The sequence below is a fragment of the Protopterus annectens genome, chromosome 16.part0 (assembly GCF_019279795.1).
Source record: "Protopterus annectens isolate FY-2018-M chromosome 16.part0, PAN1.0, whole genome shotgun sequence".
Classification (NCBI taxonomy): domain Eukaryota; kingdom Metazoa; phylum Chordata; order Ceratodontiformes; family Protopteridae; genus Protopterus; species Protopterus annectens.
Window position 1 is genome coordinate 426,815,539 of NC_056750.1, and position 18,035 is coordinate 426,833,573.

Below are 18,035 nucleotides of genomic sequence, written 5' to 3' on the forward strand. Positions count from 1 at the left end.
ATAGGCCTGTGAGTTCCCATATGACAGAGCAACAGGTATCACAGGAAGATGCTACAGAACTTTCTATAGAATGCCCACAGGAAGTGGAAAACAAAAAATGTGCCCTCAATTTTTAAGAAAATTACTTGAGAAGAGTTGCTTGATTTAATAGACAGACATGTTAAGATCAATGAAAGAAATAGGCTGCAGAAGGTCAATAAAACTCAAAAAAGCCAGACATTTGATGAATCAAATGAACAGAGTAATTAGGACTGTCCATAGAGATCCATGCAATATGACAGAAGTAAACGGGATACATTACTGTGCAGCTAAATTAATAACTGATGAAGTTCTACCACAAGAACACAGGGTAGTGAGGGAAAGGAAGGTGAGAAATCATATATCATCATGGAAGTATCAAAAAGAAAAAACTATAAAGCAATTAAGAAGTATGACTGTTAGAGGAATATAGAAGAGGGAGCAGATCAACAAAAGTACTAAGGAGGATAGACGTGATAAAAGCAATGCACAGTATTAGAACAGATAAGGATCTATCATGCAGTATCCCAAATAAATTAAAAATCTCAGCACAGGTGGAAAAACGTAGAAGATATGCAGAAAAATATAAAGGAAAAGTACAAAATAAGCAATTTATTGATGACCCAAAAAATTTTTATAGAGAATTGGGAAATGAGGTAAAAGGAATTGAAAGACTGCAAAAAAAGAAGAAATAGATACATTTTGGATAAGTATGTATGAAGATCCAGTGGAACATAACAAAGATGGTAAATGGATAGAAGTAGTAAAAGAATAAGAAATTTAAAGGTACAGGATATGAAATGGGATAAAGCATCACCCAGAGAGATTGAAGCAAAGTTAAGAAAAGCCTCTAATTGGAAAACCCCAAGCCCAGATGCAGTACATAACTTTTGGCTAAAAGTATTAACATCTTTGCATGAAGATTTAGCCATGAGTTAAAACTATTTATATGCACACCCGAACAGACACCAACCTGCCTAACAGGAAAAAGTGTTCCTACTTAAGAGTGAAACCTGCAAGCTACCTTAAAAATTATAGACCAATAACTTGGCATTCCGATGACGTAAAAACTATACACTGGAATTGATGCCGATAGCGTTTATAGTCATTTAGAAGAAAACTAAATTATGGCAGTAGAACAAAAGGGCAATAAAAGAAAGTCATATGGAACAAAGGATCATTTGTTGGTAAATAAAGCCATAGTGGAGAACTGTAAAAAGGGGAAGAATCTTAGTGTAGCATGGATTGACTACAAAAAAGCATTTAATAGTATCCCACGTTCATGATTAAAAGAGTGCTTAAAAATGACTACATTACAGTGACCATGAAACAGTGGCAGACCACTTTGCAAATAAGGCATGATAAAGGACAAATTATTATCCCAAGGATAAAAATTCCAAGAGGGATATTTCAGGGTGATTCTCTGTCACTGTTGCTATTCTGTCTTGCCCATAACCCATTAAGCTGTCTACTTAACAGCTTAGGCCATGGCTATAATTTGGCTCCTAGAAAACAACAAAGTGTGAAGACTTCTCATCTTCTCTTTGTTGATGGTTTGAAACTCTCTAGCTCATCAGATGAGGGACTTAAAGTACAACTGCAAGTTGTCAAAACTTTTTCAGATGATTTAAGTATGTCATTTGGTCTTGATAAATGTGCAAAGGCAGCATTTAAAGCATGAAAACTGCAGCACCAGGAAAACATCAGTTTGGGACAAGAATGTGATATAAAAGAACTTGAGCAAGAGGGATTGTATAAATATTTTGGAACTGATCAACATGAACAAATGCGAATAAAACTTAGTAAGGAATACTTTAGAAGACTTAAATTAATCCTGAAAACAGCGTTGACATCTAGGAACAAAATCCAAGCTATAAACCAATTTGCTCTTCCTGTCCTAACTTACAGTTTTGGAGTGATTGACTGGCCCCAAAACGTGTTGGATAGATAAGATGGGAAAAGAAGGATGCTTCATGCTCACCAAATATTTTATTTATAAAATCAGTGCATACCAAGATTTATATATTCCCCATTCCGAAGGAGGGATGGGCCTCCTTGAAACTGATTATATGTATAGATCTGCAGTCGTGGGACTGCATACATATCTGCTGACCTCACAAGACCCGAACGTAGTAAAAACTTTGAAACATGAGGAGAATAAATCTAAGCTGGCTTCACTTCTTAGTCTAGCAGAAGCATGTTGGCATCAAGCAGGAATGGAAATCAAACCAGAAGTAGATTTAAATCAGGCAGCAACTGAATGTGTCAAAAAACAAATAAAGTATATAAGGTGATGGATCAGATGAGAAGGCAAGAAATGTGGAAAATGCATAAATATAGTTGCAAGTATAGAAACCTTCTGGAAGAACTTCATGTTGATCAGGAGCTAACGCAGGAATGGTTATGGAGAGGCAAATTCAAACCAAGAGATTGAAAGCTTAATATTGGCGGCCCAAGATATTGGGCTGTATACATGTTGGTTTATATAATCCATTGAACATGTGGTCAAAACAGACAAATGTAGGTTTTGTGAAACTGAATTGGGAACAGTCGCACTCCTCGTTGCTGGTTGTGACATACTAATGGTAGGATGACTGCATACTGAAAGGCATAATGTGGCAAGATTGTTGCACAGGGGATTGTGCAAACATTATGGTATTGAAGTGGCTGAAAAAACACTGGAAACATGAGCCGCAGAGCATCATAGGAAATGATGTTTACATCACATGGGATTATCCATTACCAACAGTTCAAAAGATAGATGCTAGAAAACTGGATATAGTGGGTCTTATAAAAAAGAATGTACAATTGTATTTAAATATGTTACTGATACTTGTAACCATGTACGAATTGCAGGAGGAGTCATTACTAGGCACATTGCAGGTGCTGCAAAGATCACTTTTGGCTGACATCAAAGATTGAAACAATACTAATTTCATGAACTTTAATTGTACTTGCTTAGGAATGGGGTCCATTCCCGTCGTGGTATTAGAAACCCAAAAGATTTGGAGAAAGTAATAAATTCTTATATTCTTAAAATAGAAGAAAGTATACTCAAAATGAAGCCAATACGGGAATGAAGAAAGATTCTGCCAATATGGATGACTATAATTAGGGGTACAGAAGTTTGGCAGGAGGGAGCTGGAATTTACTGGAGGCAGCTGTCAAAGAACAAATTATTAGAGAGTGAAAGGCAATAGAATGAGAAAAGGCCAAGAAGACTTTTGGACTACAGGCTAGAGATTGCCTTCCCTATCAGGGACTGATGTCATACTATAGGCATGGAGAAAGTGATAGGGGAATCCAGAATGAAAGAACTGCATTGATTGAGTTTTTTGTTGAATCTAGAACAGAAGTTGCCATTAAAAGATTGGATAATTAGTAGGGCATATAAAATATTGCATGATAACTAGAGGAATCGGTCAGAGGAGTTCAGAAAAGATTGTTAAGAGCGGTTAGGTAAGCAATTCACAATGAAACAATGGGAGGGCTTAAGTATTTTTGCGTGTAAGTGTTTGCTTAGGTACTTTTATACCCCTAAGAGGCCTCAGATTGCTGGCAAGCACTGAAAGTGTAATGGGGAGGAAAAAGTTACTTGGGAGCATATATTTTCAGTTTAATGAATTAGCAAACTTTATAAATTCCCTACAGTGTATTTTATAAGGAATACTGGGCAAGCAGACAAGTGTAACTAAAGAACAACCGCTGGCAGGAACCACTCAAAAACAAATAAAATCAGAAACAAACTTTATTCTCTCTAGCACCTCGGCAAAGCCTTCAAGGAATACTCTGTCAGAAATATTGTAACTAAGGGAATGCCTAGACATAGTAAGGCCTTGTTAAGTTTAATTCTGATGGCTGCCAAGAAAGCATTTACTAGGAAATGGTAATCAAAATCTAAACAAACTATACGTGAAGTAGTGAATATTACAACAGAAGTAAAAGAACAGGAAGTGGGATCTTAAGACAAGGGTATGAGTAAAAGAAAAACTTGAAATTGTGAGAACAATACATGCAGAAAAATGCTTGGGAGGAAGAGTGAGTTTTAAGAGAAGGCAGGAATTGAACAGTTTATGTGGTGTTGGATTGATTATATTGTTTAGAACAATATACATGATGTATAATGTTTGTAATTATAAACTTGATTACTTTCATATAAATGTAAATTTGCTTATGTCGCAAGTGATGGTTCAATAAAGGCATTTAAAAAAAGAATTTGCTAAATTGAAGATATGAATTCAAATATCTCAGATTGAGCCTTGAAATGCAGTGTTTACAGATTGAACTAGACTGCTTTTAAAGTCTGTGAACATTCTTTTAAGTGTGGGTACTGCTGATATGCAGCACAACCGCACACTGGGAACATAGTATTTGAAAATGTCTGGCAAAGTTTTCAGTCTTTGCCAAAAATATAAGAGTATTTATTTATTTTTTATTTGTTGACCGGGTTTGTCCGACTGGGCTACAAATGCCCATTTTCAGCGGAGTCCCGAGGAGAAAATCCCCAACAGAAAATAGAAATTTTACATATTGACTACATATAGAAATATATTCATCAGTACCACAGATTACTGCATTATAGTGCTACACATTACACTCATCAGTATCGCACATTATTGCACTACAGTGTCATACATAAACTGTGACAAGTGAAATACATAGAAATACATTCATCAGCGGGATACATTCATAATTACGTATTATATACATAATAGTGCAATAGTTACATAGCTGAAATATTTTACTAGTTATATTTGTACAGAGATGTACCAAGAGAAGAAGATAAAGTAGTAAGTTTGTTTATTGAAGGGAAGGAAGAGAGAAGAGAAGTCGAAGGTTATAGGGGAGCGTTTACAGGGGATAATTACATTGGCAAGTCCATTTTTCATGAAGGTATTTCTTTGTAGTGGTTTTGAATTGATTGGCTTGTTCAAGGGATCTTATATCTAGTGGTAGGCTATTCTAGGCCTTGGAAGTGTTAAAGCTATAGACTAGGTGACCCATTTTGGTCCTTGGTTTGTAGATTTTTAGTAGGCCTTGTTCAGAACTGCGGAGTAATCTAGAGGGTAGGTAATGAGAGATTAGAAGTGAGATAGTTGGACAGAAAGAGGGTTTGTAGAGAATGGAATGAATAATCTGAAACTGATTATACCGAAGTAGGTTAGGTAATTCTAGCCACTTTAGTTCTTTTAGTGAGAGAGAGTGATGGGACTTGTAAGAATTTTGGGCAGCAAATCTGACAATCCTGTAAGTTGTTTCTAACTTGTTTAGTAGTCCAGTGTTGAGTCTGGTGAGAATTTGGGAGCTATAAAGTAAAGTGGGTAAGAGGTAGGCATTTGAAAGGGTTAGTTTTGCTGTTTTGGTAAGATATTTTTTGTTTCTAGCTTGAGATGTGTTTTTCGGATACAATTATTGACGTGTAAATCAAAGGTTAGTGTGTCATCAATAGTAACACCTAAGAGTTTTTTTACTGGTGTCCACCTGTATTTGAGTATTATTTTGTGACAGTATGGAGAAGGAAGACTTTATGTGGTTAAGGTTTTTAGGGAGAAAGAGTAGTAATTTAGTTTTCTTTGGATTAAGGATAAGTTTTTCAGATAGCCAGTTTTCTACAGAGTTAAAAGAGGACTGTGTCTCTGATTTTAGTTGAGTTGGTGATTCAGCAATAGTGATGTGTAGCATCATCTGCATATTGTATCAGTGAGGATCCAGGACATGAAGAGTAGAGAATGTTGGTAAAGATGTTAAAAAGAAGTGGCCCAAGGATGGAGCCTTGTGGAAGACCTGTTTTAACAGGAAGAAGAAGGGAGAAAGCTGAGAGCCGTTTGACTGATTGGAGTCTGTCAGAGATATAGCTGTTAAACCAAGATATGGTGAATGGAGAGAAGTGTATGTTTGCTAGTTTAAGTAGAAGAAGTTTATGAGAGACTGTATCAAAGGCTTTAGAGAGGTCAATGAAGAGACGGGAAATAAGTTTGTTACCGTCTTTAGCTAGTGATAGTGTTTAGGAAAGACAGGAGAGCTGTTGTAGTGCTGTGCATGGGACAAAAGCCATGTTGGGTAGGTGTGAGTAGATTTTCTTGCAGAAGGTAGTGTAAGACTTGATTGTGTATACATTTTTCCAGAATTTTGGAGAGTGGTGAGAGTATGGCTATGGGTCTAAAATTAGTTATGTCTATGGAGTTTCCTCCTTTGTGTATTGGAAGGGTGTAAAATTGCTTCCAGATGGAAGATAGATGTCCTTTTAGATAGAGACTAATTCACTCCAGTAAATTCCAACACTTCTTGTTTGTTTTCTGCAGTCCTACTCTTGGTCATACGCATTAGTAAAGTCTCCTTTTGTGTTAACATTACATCCTTGACTCAGTTTTTAGAGTACTTTCTGCTACCTTTTATTTATAATAATCTATATGGTTTTCCGTAAGGATCTGCATCCAAAATCCTAGTATCTCCTTGTTTCTTGAACCCAACCCCTATTTCGTCATTATTTTTCCTCTTTTATTTAAAAGCTACTGTTTGATTTAAATCTGGGTAGTTTTAAACCACTGTGATCTTTAAAGAGAATCAACTTATCCCTCATAACTTTTGCCCTGTTCGCCTCCAGAGTAAATTCCTTTGAATCTATTAATTCTCATCCACAACTTCTCATATGGTTGTTAAAATATCTCTGGACCTGTATGTAAAACTGTAGGGGGATAAACATCTTTACTGCTTGTGTCTTACTGTCACAGTCCCTGTTCAAAATCAAGAGCTCAAAGCTTTCTCAGTTTTTCTGCTATCTTTTGTTTAGTCTCTTCCAAAATATCCTTAGTTGCCACAATAAAATGCCTTATAAATCCATATAGCTAAATATTTCATCAGAACATCTTATGTCCTTATGTTTGGGTATATACTTTACTGCTTTATCTTAATTTCTTTTATAATCCTGAAAAGACTCGATACTGCAATGTGCTACAATACCAACATTTCTTTTTCTGGATTAAACAATTATGTGCAAGTAGAGCTTACTGACTTTCCTAGTTAAATCCTTGAGTTTGAGTCTGTTTTTGTTTGATAATAGTTCTAAATGTAAAACAAATAAAAGAAGCCATCCTTGCTTGATTCCTCTATTCAAACTCAGATTTCTTAGAGATAAACTTTCCCATTTTAATTCTCATCTCTGACCCTTATTAACACTGTTATTTTATCAGGGAATGCAGATGCTGCTATTTCTGTACTCATACATTTTACTTATTTTGCATTTCTTGACCGGGAAAGTCTGACTGGGTATGAGAACTCCTTTTCACCAGTGACACAGGGAGAAAAGCTCCACATAAAAAAATGTTATATACACTAAGTATATAACAATAAAGATATAACAAAGAGTATATAGATTACATGTACATAAGAGATGTAGTAATACACATCATGTAAAGGTTGCAAATATGAGTATAATAACAGAAGTCACAACGAAAGTCTGTGCGAACAGCATTTGAGTCACTGATCATGTACTTGGCAGGAAATATAAATGCATTGTATTTCTTTCCATGTTAAGAGTAGATTGCATTACTTTCTATGTTGCATCTACCCATGTGTGATATGGTTGTCATGAGCATTGGCAGATCCAGGATTGCATTAGATGGTCTTTGAGCTCTGTTTAAAGGTTTATAGTTGTTGGGGAGGGATCAAATTCTATGTCTGGAGACTTAGCTAGAGTAGAGAGCATCGCCTGCTGTGTTTTGTGATTTCCTTATAGGAAGAAAATATTTATTTTGCAAAAAATAAGTTTCTACTTTAGTTATAATGCCTGGTTATGGATTCAAATGCAGGATACTTATCTATATTATGTATTAGATTATGTCTAACTAAAAGCTGAGATTGGTGAATAGTGTTAGATAGTTCCAACCCCGTTAGCAGTTTGAGGGCTTGATAGTACTGATTATGGTAGGAGGAGTTATTAGCAAGTGTTGCGATTTTATTTTAGCATTGCTCAAGTATTGATGTTCATCGTGTTACACTGTTGCAGTCATTACAGTTGGGTTATCCTGCTGGCAGGCTACCCGCAGTCGGCCTGAATTCCAAACTCTAGGTCCGGCGTCGGTTACTGTCACCTCCTCCCTGACGTCAGTGCGCCAGGGGTATAAAAGATGCAGCCGATGCCATTTTCTTCAGTCTTTCTTGCCACGCGGTGCCCGAAGCAAAAGCAGTTCGCAAGTGCCGGTCGGCCGACTCATGAGATTTTCGTGTTCAATTTTCAGATCAGAAGTCTTCATCAAAAGCTAAGTACCCCATTGGGGAAACTTTTTTCTTGCTCCAGACCGATGTCAGAAAAAGTTAATAATTGTATTTCTTGTGGGAAGCAAATACCTCATAAGGACTTTCATTCCTACTGTATTCCTTGCCTAGGCCCTGACCACGATGTTGCTAATTGTCGGTTCTGTGCTAGATTTAACCAACGCACTATTAAGCGTCAGTATGATTTTGCATTTCACTGTTTTGGCAGAAGATCTAATTACAAAATGTCGAATAGCCATCCGACTACCGCAATTCACAAGAAACGCAAGGAAAAAGAAAAGGACAAGCATCCAAGGTCCAAAACTGACGAGGCTTCTTTTAAGCCAGTCGACGGTTCTCAGTGAGGCGCTTTCGCAGCCCCTGACGCCTGCTACTTTAGAGCCGCAGGCCACTACCGACTCCCACGTGGAGCAGACTAGGCCACTGGAAACTCAAGGTATTACTATTCCCTCAGATGGGCCTGGAGCCGCTGAGCAGTCATCGGCTTCTGAGGGTGTTTTCAGGCCTACACAATTATATGTAAAACCGACTTCAGCTTCAAAAGCAAAGCCTAAAGCACCTTTAAAGACAAAGAAACAAGTACAGCAGCACCATGGACAGGCCTCCATGCCTAAAAAACAGATGCTCAAAATGGCCGAAGACCTAATTACTTGGATCAGGGTTTCCCATCCCCCTCCTGATAAGAGGCCTAGGCAAGAAACAGAATATGAATCTTCAGATCAGGTTTCCATTTCATCTGATTCCTCTTCTGATCAGGAATACTCTCTTCCTCCCTATGAGGATTCTGATGCTGAAGAATCTATCCCTTCAGCCTCTCCTCCTAAGGATTATTCTTTTGGGGAAACTCTGCATACCATGAGGGAGCATTTCCATTGGGAGAGCCAAGATTATTCAAAATCTAAGAAAAGGCTCAGAGACTTCCTTCTACTGCCTCAGCACAGGCCTCTTGCTGTTCCTCCTGTGTTAGACATTGTAGATGATGTTTTTTCAGAGTCCAGTCTGACTCCCGACTCCTTGCCTCCAGCTCCTGTTAAGCCAGACAGAGATACTACAGGGCTCCTGATTCACATAAATTTCTTTTTAAAAACTCTGCTGCTCACCCAGAAACTATCTTTCAGGGTCCCAAAGGGGTCAAGGCTTCCAGTGCAAAAAACCCTACCCCCCTCTGACAGGGATTCTAGGGCACTGGACAGATGGGGAAAAAAGATTTACACTTCTGCTACCTTGGCTATAAGGGCTTTAATTTGTCAGTTTCATATGCTTAAATATCAGCAATATAGTATGTCACTGCTTAAACAGAAAATGTTGAATTCTGAATGTGCAGAAAACAAAGAAATGCAGGATTTATTGCATGCAGCTGAACAAGTTGGAAAGCATACTTTGCAATGTGGTTTTGATTCTCTGTAGGCCTCCTGCAGGGCCACTGTTACGGGTTCTGTCATCAGGAGGCATGCTTGGTTAAAGGAACAGAATCTGCCTGGTCATGTTAAAGCAAAATTATTAGATGCTCCATTACAGCATGCTACCTTGTTTGGTGTTAAAGTAGAGGAGCTATTGAAGAAAATGGAAGACAAAGCAAAATCTATGCAAACAGTCAAGGATTTCAAACAGGTACAGCCTCCAAGATTTAGCAGACACTGACCTACAAAGAATTGGTCCTTTCCAGTGTCAGACAGGCCACAAAGGGGCAGATACAGACACACTAGAGGCAGGTCCCAGCCCCAAGGCACATACAGGTCTAAACATTGGGGTGCTTCTACCTCCAAAAGCGGAGAAGACAAATCATAGCCGTACAGGAAACGGTCCCAATGACTTCCCCCTACCTGCGCCAAGCACTTATCTTCTGGCAGCACTTTTAGGGGGAAAACTGGCACTTTTTCATCAAAACTGGCACATAATAACCCAGGACAAATGGGTCTTGAACATAGTGTCACAAGGCTACAAGTTTCGCTTTCATACCCTGCCAAGGGCACATGGTTTGCCAAACCTGCCAAAAAATCAATGGGCAGAGGCACAAAAGCAAATTTCATGCCTCATGGACATATGAGGGCCATTCAGCAAGTACCAGAGCAAGAGCAGGGACAAGGATTTTACTCAAGACTGTTCTTGGTGCCCAAAAAGGACAAAGCCAAGAGACCAATACTGGACCTATCTATTCTAAACACATACTGGATATTCCAAAATTCAGAATGTTGACTCTGCAGCAGCTTCTGCCCATGCTGGGCAAGAAGACTTGGCTTGTGACTTTAGACCTAAAAGAGGCATACCTGCATGTCCCAATCAGTCATGCGGAAGATACCTCAGATTCATAGCTGGCTCAATGCACTATCAATTCTCTGCACTGCCCTTTGGCTTATCTACTGTGCCAAGGGTCTTCACAAAATGCCTGGCTCCAGTAATTGCATTCTGCAGACTAAGAGGAATACAAATATATCCTTACCTGGACAACTGCCTCATTCAAGCAGAGAACAAGGACATTCTACTACAGCATCTGGCGTTTGTAAAAAGATTACTAACATGCCTAGGGTACACAGTAAACGAAAAGAAATCAAAACTAGTACCCTCTCAAGAGATAATATTCCTGGGTGCAAGATTAAATACAACTGCCCCGATGGCTTATCTCACGCCAGACAAAGGCAACTGACTACTTATTTCAAACTGTTGGCAACAAAGGCCCAGTTATCTGCAAGAAAAATTCTGCAGACTTTGGGCTTCATGGCATCCTGCATTCTGCTAATTCCATATGCAAGACTGCATATGAGGAAACTTTAATAGTATCTAAAAAGTGTTTGGGCTCAACATTGCCACAGCCTGGAAACAATTATCCTCATTCCCTGCCTGCAACAGGAGTTTCGATGGTGGGCAAAGGCCTGTCACCACAACAAGGGACAGCCATTCACTTTACCTACAGCCAGGCAGACATTAACAACAGATGCATCAGATTATGCCTGGGGGGCCCACATGGCAGGAAGATGTATTCAAGTCACATGGTCCGCAAGCCAAATGCATCTACATATCAATCAAAAAGAGATGCTAGCTGTTCAGAATGCCCTGACAGCCTTCAAGGATCAACTTCATCCGGGACAACTACTGATAAAGACAGACAATACCACAGTCATGTGGTACATAAACAAGCAGAAAGGCACTCATTCCTATCCCCTTTGCAGACTAGCCATGACTTTGTGGGACACAGCATTGACTTACCAAGTACATCTGCAGGCACAATTCCTGCCAGAAAAGATAAATACTCCGGCAGACGAACTAAGCAGAAACCTCTTGGATCCCCACGAGTGGAAATTGGATCCGCAAGTCTTCAGCATGATAATAAGGAAATGGGGATGCCCGGACATAGATCTATTTGCCTCCCCTCACAACTGCCATCTACAGAGATTCTGCACAAGGACTTATCATAAGCAAGCATGGAAAGTGGATGCTCTGTCCTTCATCTGGAAAAACTTAACAGTATATGCCTTTCCTCCACTGCCCTCCTCCCCAAGGTACTTCTAAAGGTCAGACAAGAGAAGCCAAAAATTATATTGATTGCCCCCGACTGGCCCCGCCAGCACTGGTACCCAATCCTAAGGAACCTGTCTCAATACCCAGCCTGGACATTACCTCAAATTCCTCACTTACTATCCCAACAAAACAATCCGATCCTGCACAGCCAACTCAAGACCTTAAATCTGGCAGCATGGCGGATAATGTAGTCATTCAAAACACCCCTCTTTCTAAAATGGTGATGGATGTTATTTTGGAGAACAGGAGTCCCAGTACCAGAAAATCTTATGCTGAAAAATGGAAGAGATTCTGTGCTTGAAACCAGGCACAAGGGATTGACACGATTGTACCAAATATTCCTCAAATTTTGCAATACTTAACTGAGATGCTGGACAAAGGCCTATCCTTTTCATCAATTAAGATTCATGCCTTTGCCATTTCAGCTCATTACAATACAGAGCCACCTATTTTTTCCCATCCTTTACTAAGGCAGTACCTCAGAGGAGCCGAAAACTTAAGGCCTCCAAGGAGATTACCAATACCTGCATGGGACCTCAATTATGTCTTGGAAAAACTCACTCTGCCTCCTTTTGAGCCAGCCGCTACAGCTGATATGTGTTTTATCTTGGAAAACAGCTCTGCTCCTAGCAATAACCTCTGCAAGACGAGTCTCAGAGCTACAGGCACTCATGGCTGTGGAACCTTTTATCATTTTCCATCCAGATAGGGTTTCTCTGAGGACAAACCCGACATTTATGCCTAAGGTGGTGTCCAGTGTGGCCCTTAACCGAACTATTCACTTACCTTTTATCCTAACCCACAGAATAAGGGTGAGAAACTTCTGCATTCTTTGGACATACACGGACAGCTGCGCTTCTACTTGGACAGAACCAAAGCTTTCAGAAAGACTGAACAATTACTAGTGGCATATGCTGCAGGATCACAAGGAAAGGCTATCTCAAAGCAGACAATTTCGAAGTGGATAGGCCACTGCATTCATTTCTGCTATTCACAACATGGCAAATCAGTGCCTAAGGCCATTAGGCCACATTCAACCAGAGCAGCAGCCACTTCAGCAGCCTATCACTTACCACTCTACTCTAAATCCAGGGCAGGCTTTGCCACTGCAGTTCTGCAGGGCCTCATAGCCGCTCCTAATCCTATTTAGCTCCAGCCTCCCAACCTTAGCTTTGGGATTCAACCCAACTGTAATGACTGCAACAGTGAAACACGATGAACATAGTACATTGTGTACCTACCATAAATGTAGATGTTCGAGTGTATTCACTGTTGCAGTCCAGGTTACCCACCCACCATCCCCTGTATCTTTGCTGGAACTTATCTCTACTTCTCTATTCTATACAACCTCTGTGGTGTATTTGCTTGTAGATGAAGGAATATTTTACTTTGGTGCATGCATGCTTTATTTACATATTCTTAGCCTACCCTTATGGGGGGCACCTGACGTCTGGGGCAAGAAAAACTGAAGAAAATGGCGTCAGCTGCATCTTTTATACCCCTGGCGCACTGACGTCAGGGAGGAGGCGACAACAACCGACGCCGGACCTAGACTTTGGAATTCAGGCCGACTCTGGGTAGCCTGCCAGCAGGATAACCCAACTGTAATGACTGCAACAGTAAATACACTCGAACATCTACATTTATGGTAGGTACACAACTGTACTTTCTCTGCAGTGCCAGTAGGTTTGTAAAGATTTGGGAAGCAGGTAATAGCATGGGAAGTAAATAGGTTTTTGCAACTGTTTCATTGTCTTTGTGTGTAAGATATATTTGGCCCTATACAAGAGACCAAACTTTTGGCGTGTTCTTTTGGACTGCTTTTGGAATGTGGTTGTCAAATTTCATGTTCTCACGTGTATTGCAGTGCCCCAGAAGTTTAGTGTGTGAGGTACACATTCAATCTTTGTATTGTTGGATGATATGATAAACTGGTCTTTACTTTGTGAATATGATTTGGAGTAAAGAGCAGCAGCTTGTATTTTGGAGTTCAGTACTTCTTGTGAGTTTTATTTAGCCAGCTTGCAATTGATGTGAAGGATTCTTGGGCCATTTCCTGCAATTTATGCAAGGTAGAGGCAGAGCATACTATTGTGGAATCATCAGCATGTTCATTTTTGTCGAATGGCTTCTGTTTGCAAGCTGTTTTATAAACACAATGAATAATTGCAATTCAAGTGTGAAAACTTGTACACCAACTATGACAGGCTGGAAGGAGAAATATTTACTTAGCCACTTTTGGTATCTGTCTGATGGGTAGCTTTCAAACCAAGTGAGAGAGAGGTGAAGGAGGGACCTAAAAAAGACAGTCTGCGTAGTAGTAGTTTGTGTGAGACTGTCTTGAATGCCTTAGATATATCAAGAAACAGTGAGGAGATCAGATTGCCAGAGTTTCTGCTCTCGTTGATGGAATTGCAGAATTGTATTAAGGCTGTGGTGGTACTGTGGTTTTGTCGAAAGCCATGATGTTTATAAGAAATAAGTTTATTGGTAGTGAGAGTTAAGTAACTGATCTTGAATGCATTTTTCTAGAATTGTGGATATACAAGTAGTATAGTGATTGGTATAAAGTTAGTATTGCCATTAGATGAGTCTCCTTTATGAAGTGGCCTAATGTATGTTTTTTCCCAGATGATTGTAATAATAATCGTTGATATCCCTATTTGTTAAAGGGATTATGGTGTAGACAATGGCATCTGCAGCTGCTGTTAGATATTCTGGTGGGAGGCTGTGTGTGGTGAGGGCGGTAGTTTTCAGTTTGAGGAGGAGTCGTTTTACTGATTGGGTGGAGACAAGTTTTTAGAAAGAAGTGTTCTAAGTGAAGGTAGGATTCTTTTGGGGTTTTGGTATCACAATTTATTTTTTTTTTTTTTTATCACAGAGGTGATGGATTATATAACATGATTGTTGAAATTTTCTGCTATTTTTAGCTTGGGGGGATGCACAGGCAACATCCTACCTGACTCTATCAAATGCTGTCTCTACCTCAATGTCCACCAACAATAACAGCGTTTTCATAATCTCTGCCTCCCACTGGATCACGATTCTTCTATTAATATTGTCAAAACATTTGCCTTCCCACCATGAAACCACATTGATTATCACTATTGGGTACACCTTTGCCATTTCTTAGCTAGTGTACGCATAATTTATAAACATTTGTTGAAGTTGAAATTGGTCTATATGGAGTTGGGTCTGAAGGGTCTTTACTCTCTTTGGGTAATACAGCCACCTCACCTTTCTTCCAAGTTGCAGGCTCTGCCCCCTTTAAAATATTGTTAAGCAAAACCTGGCTTACCTTCTCTGCTAACTTCCCTTCCTGACTTTGCTATTAATTATTGAGCCTCATCTTCCTGTAACCTTAGCATAGTTAAGTCTTCCATAAATAATTCCATTTGTGACTATTCTTGGTTTTTCTAATAATTTTTGTAGAATTTCTGAAATATCTCGAGTGCCTGTATAGGCTCTCTGGTTGTTTTTCTTATTGTAGACTCCCTAATTTCGACAGCAACCCTTTTTGCTTTCTATTGTGTAAGACATTGTGCTAAGAGTTGGTGTTCTGGAGTTATCAAAAGTACTTGCTTAACACCAGTCTTTTTAAACTCATACATATTATCCAGTTGGTCACTTATTTTCCCTTTAGCAGTTAACAGGTGATCCCCCTCTTACTCTGCAAGATTCCCCTTCAATATGTCATCCTTTGACAACATTTCAAAATTATTCCCATTAATTCTTTCACGTATCTCTCTCCCTTTTATTTCTACCATATTTTAAAGCTCCATCTTTATTTTTGTCTACTCCCTAGATATCCTTTCTGAAAAAATCTATATTCCCTAATCTTAAATCATTTCCACCACCCTTTCCTTGTATCCCTTTCTTTTAACAGATGAGTAGGGAAGAACCAGTATCTCATTTTTACTTTTACCCTGCATCTTTATTTTAGGCTTTATTGGTGCATGATCTGAAATAGTTACTGGACGTGTTTCAATGTTTTCAATTAAATGTCTTTGGTCCTATGAAATATAATTTTTATCCAGTGTAGCCCAGTTATTGTACCTTGGGGAAATATGTAAATTATGTCTTGAATTCCTGCCATTCCAGATATTGACAGACACTTCTTCAGAAATCTACCCTCTTTTATTGTATTTTCCATTCTATGTCCACCTGATACAGTCTCACAATCGTAAATCAGGTTCTAGTCCCCACCTATAAGTAATTTTCCCTGGTGAAAATTATCTTAAACTCCATAATAGTAGTTTTAGGCGGAATATAAATACATGCCAGTGTTACCCTCCTTCCCTACCAGTCAACCTCTCATTGCCACAAATCAACCGTTCTTGTATTAATTTTCCTCTTCAATTGCAATTGCCCCATCACAGTGGGTATTATTACCCTTCTCCCTTTTTACCTTATTTCCATTATTTATAATTGAAAGGAGTTCCATGAAAGAATAAATACTAGGTAATTAGACACTAGTTTGGTTAAGAAAATGTATACAAAACATAAAGAAATAAGAGTGATTTGGACCATGAAAAGGTAGCATTACTCTGCATTGGTAAGAATCTAGGACGGAAGATGTTATTGCTGCAAGTAGTGATGCAGAAGATATGAGGACTGACTTTCCTGTTATAACAGAAAGATGAGCCAGTGACAAAAGAAATGTGATATTGTGGTACCATAATATTGGTTGTTTAGGAATGACTGAGAAGGGGAGGAATAGATGGGCAAAATTAGTTGACATAAGGGACCATGTCATTTGCAAGGTTGGAGAGGGCAAAGAATACAGTTTATTTAAAGAGGGAGTGCATGGATCACAATGTAGACTAAGAACTCTTATAGTTAAGGGAAGGAGAGGAGTGTGGGAGTGCTTGGTGGACCAGGACAGTGATTTATTCCTCAAGCACATTTATGGTTGATGAGAGATTAAGCAGAGAAAAGGATGGTTGTTTGTGCAACATCTGAATTTTGTATTAGCGAACTGGAGATCCTGACCTCTACGGTTGAACTGAGTGGGTATTGATTGAGTTCTTATACTAAGAAGACATCACCCAGCTGGGCAAAATTGTGCAGAAGGTGCCATTAGTCAACATTGATTATACTGTTTTATGGTTTAGATAGCATGAAAGAGAACAGAGACAGGTTAATTTAAAATACAAAGCAAATCTTTTGATAACTTATATTAACTACCAGTCTAATTGGAGCACATTTTTTTAGAATGTAATAGCTTAGGTACCTTTATTATAGATGCTTATTTAAATTACTGGTGTAATTATTTGTATTACAGTCTTCATTTAGTTATGTCTTCACATATCACTAAGATTACTTGTGCAGAACAGCAAAGATCCTGACACCTTGACTTGTAGAGCTGTAAAGCAACTTTTTAAAATTTCTTTAGTTCAGAAAATGTGTGACCTCTGACTCCAGTAGTAAGCTGATGAGGAATTTGAACATTAACACCTTACACTGCCTTTAATTTTTTTTCAGGTGCCACTGCTGAGAATATGCTTGGGAGCCTTTTGTGTCTGCCAGGTTCTGGATCAATGCTGCTTGATCCTTGCACAGGATCAACAATATCAGAGACTACAAGTGAAGCATGGAGTGTGGAGGTGCTGCCCAGTGACTCAGGTTGGGGATTTGAGAAACAGTGTGTTCAGTTACTGTGTTAACAGTTAAGCTTGCAATTCAGCCTTGTACTTTACAAAGACAAGAGCACAACTCTTGAACAGCCATTTGTTTTTATGTTTTTATTGAAGTTACTTTAAACTAAATATTCCAGTTTCTTTTGTCTCCTTTTTTCCCTCCGTCTAAACTTATGCTGGTATAGAGTGAATTCATCCTTCTTGCACTTTGTCAAATGTGCAGTAGAAAACAACATGGAGTGTAGCATCATACTGATATATATATATATATATATATCTCCATTCTTCTATTCAGGATTCAACTAAAAACTCTACCAGAGCAAATCTTTCACATAGGATTTCCCTATCCCCTTCTCTTTGTCCTATACTCTGATATTAATTCCTGTTAGGGAAGACTTGTCTCTAGCCTCAGACAAAATGTCTTCTTGGTCTCATCCCATTCTGTTACCTTTCCCTCTCTAGTTATTTGCTTCCAATTCCTTGGATCCTTTGCCAGATCTTTCCAGTAAATTCCAGCCTCCTCTTTCACTTTTTCAGTACCTCTAGTTCCAGTCAATCCTGTTGGCAAAATCTCCTTTCTCCATTTTT

General features: G+C 38.9%; 1 protein-coding gene across 2 annotated transcripts in view; it reads left to right on the forward strand.

The window, feature by feature from the left end:
- Positions 1 to 18,035, forward strand: part of GAPVD1 (GTPase activating protein and VPS9 domains 1) — a 3,238,556-nt gene that overhangs the window by 1,661,430 nt on the left and 1,559,091 nt on the right. The window contains exon 11 of one of the 2 annotated variants that reach the window (XM_044058337.1): positions 17,293 to 17,433. The exons of the other annotated variant lie outside the window; for it this stretch is intronic. Coding sequence (XP_043914272.1) covers positions 17,293 to 17,433 — 141 coding nt within the window. The remainder of the gene's footprint in view (positions 1 to 17,292; positions 17,434 to 18,035) is intronic. 2 annotated transcript variants of the gene reach the window in all.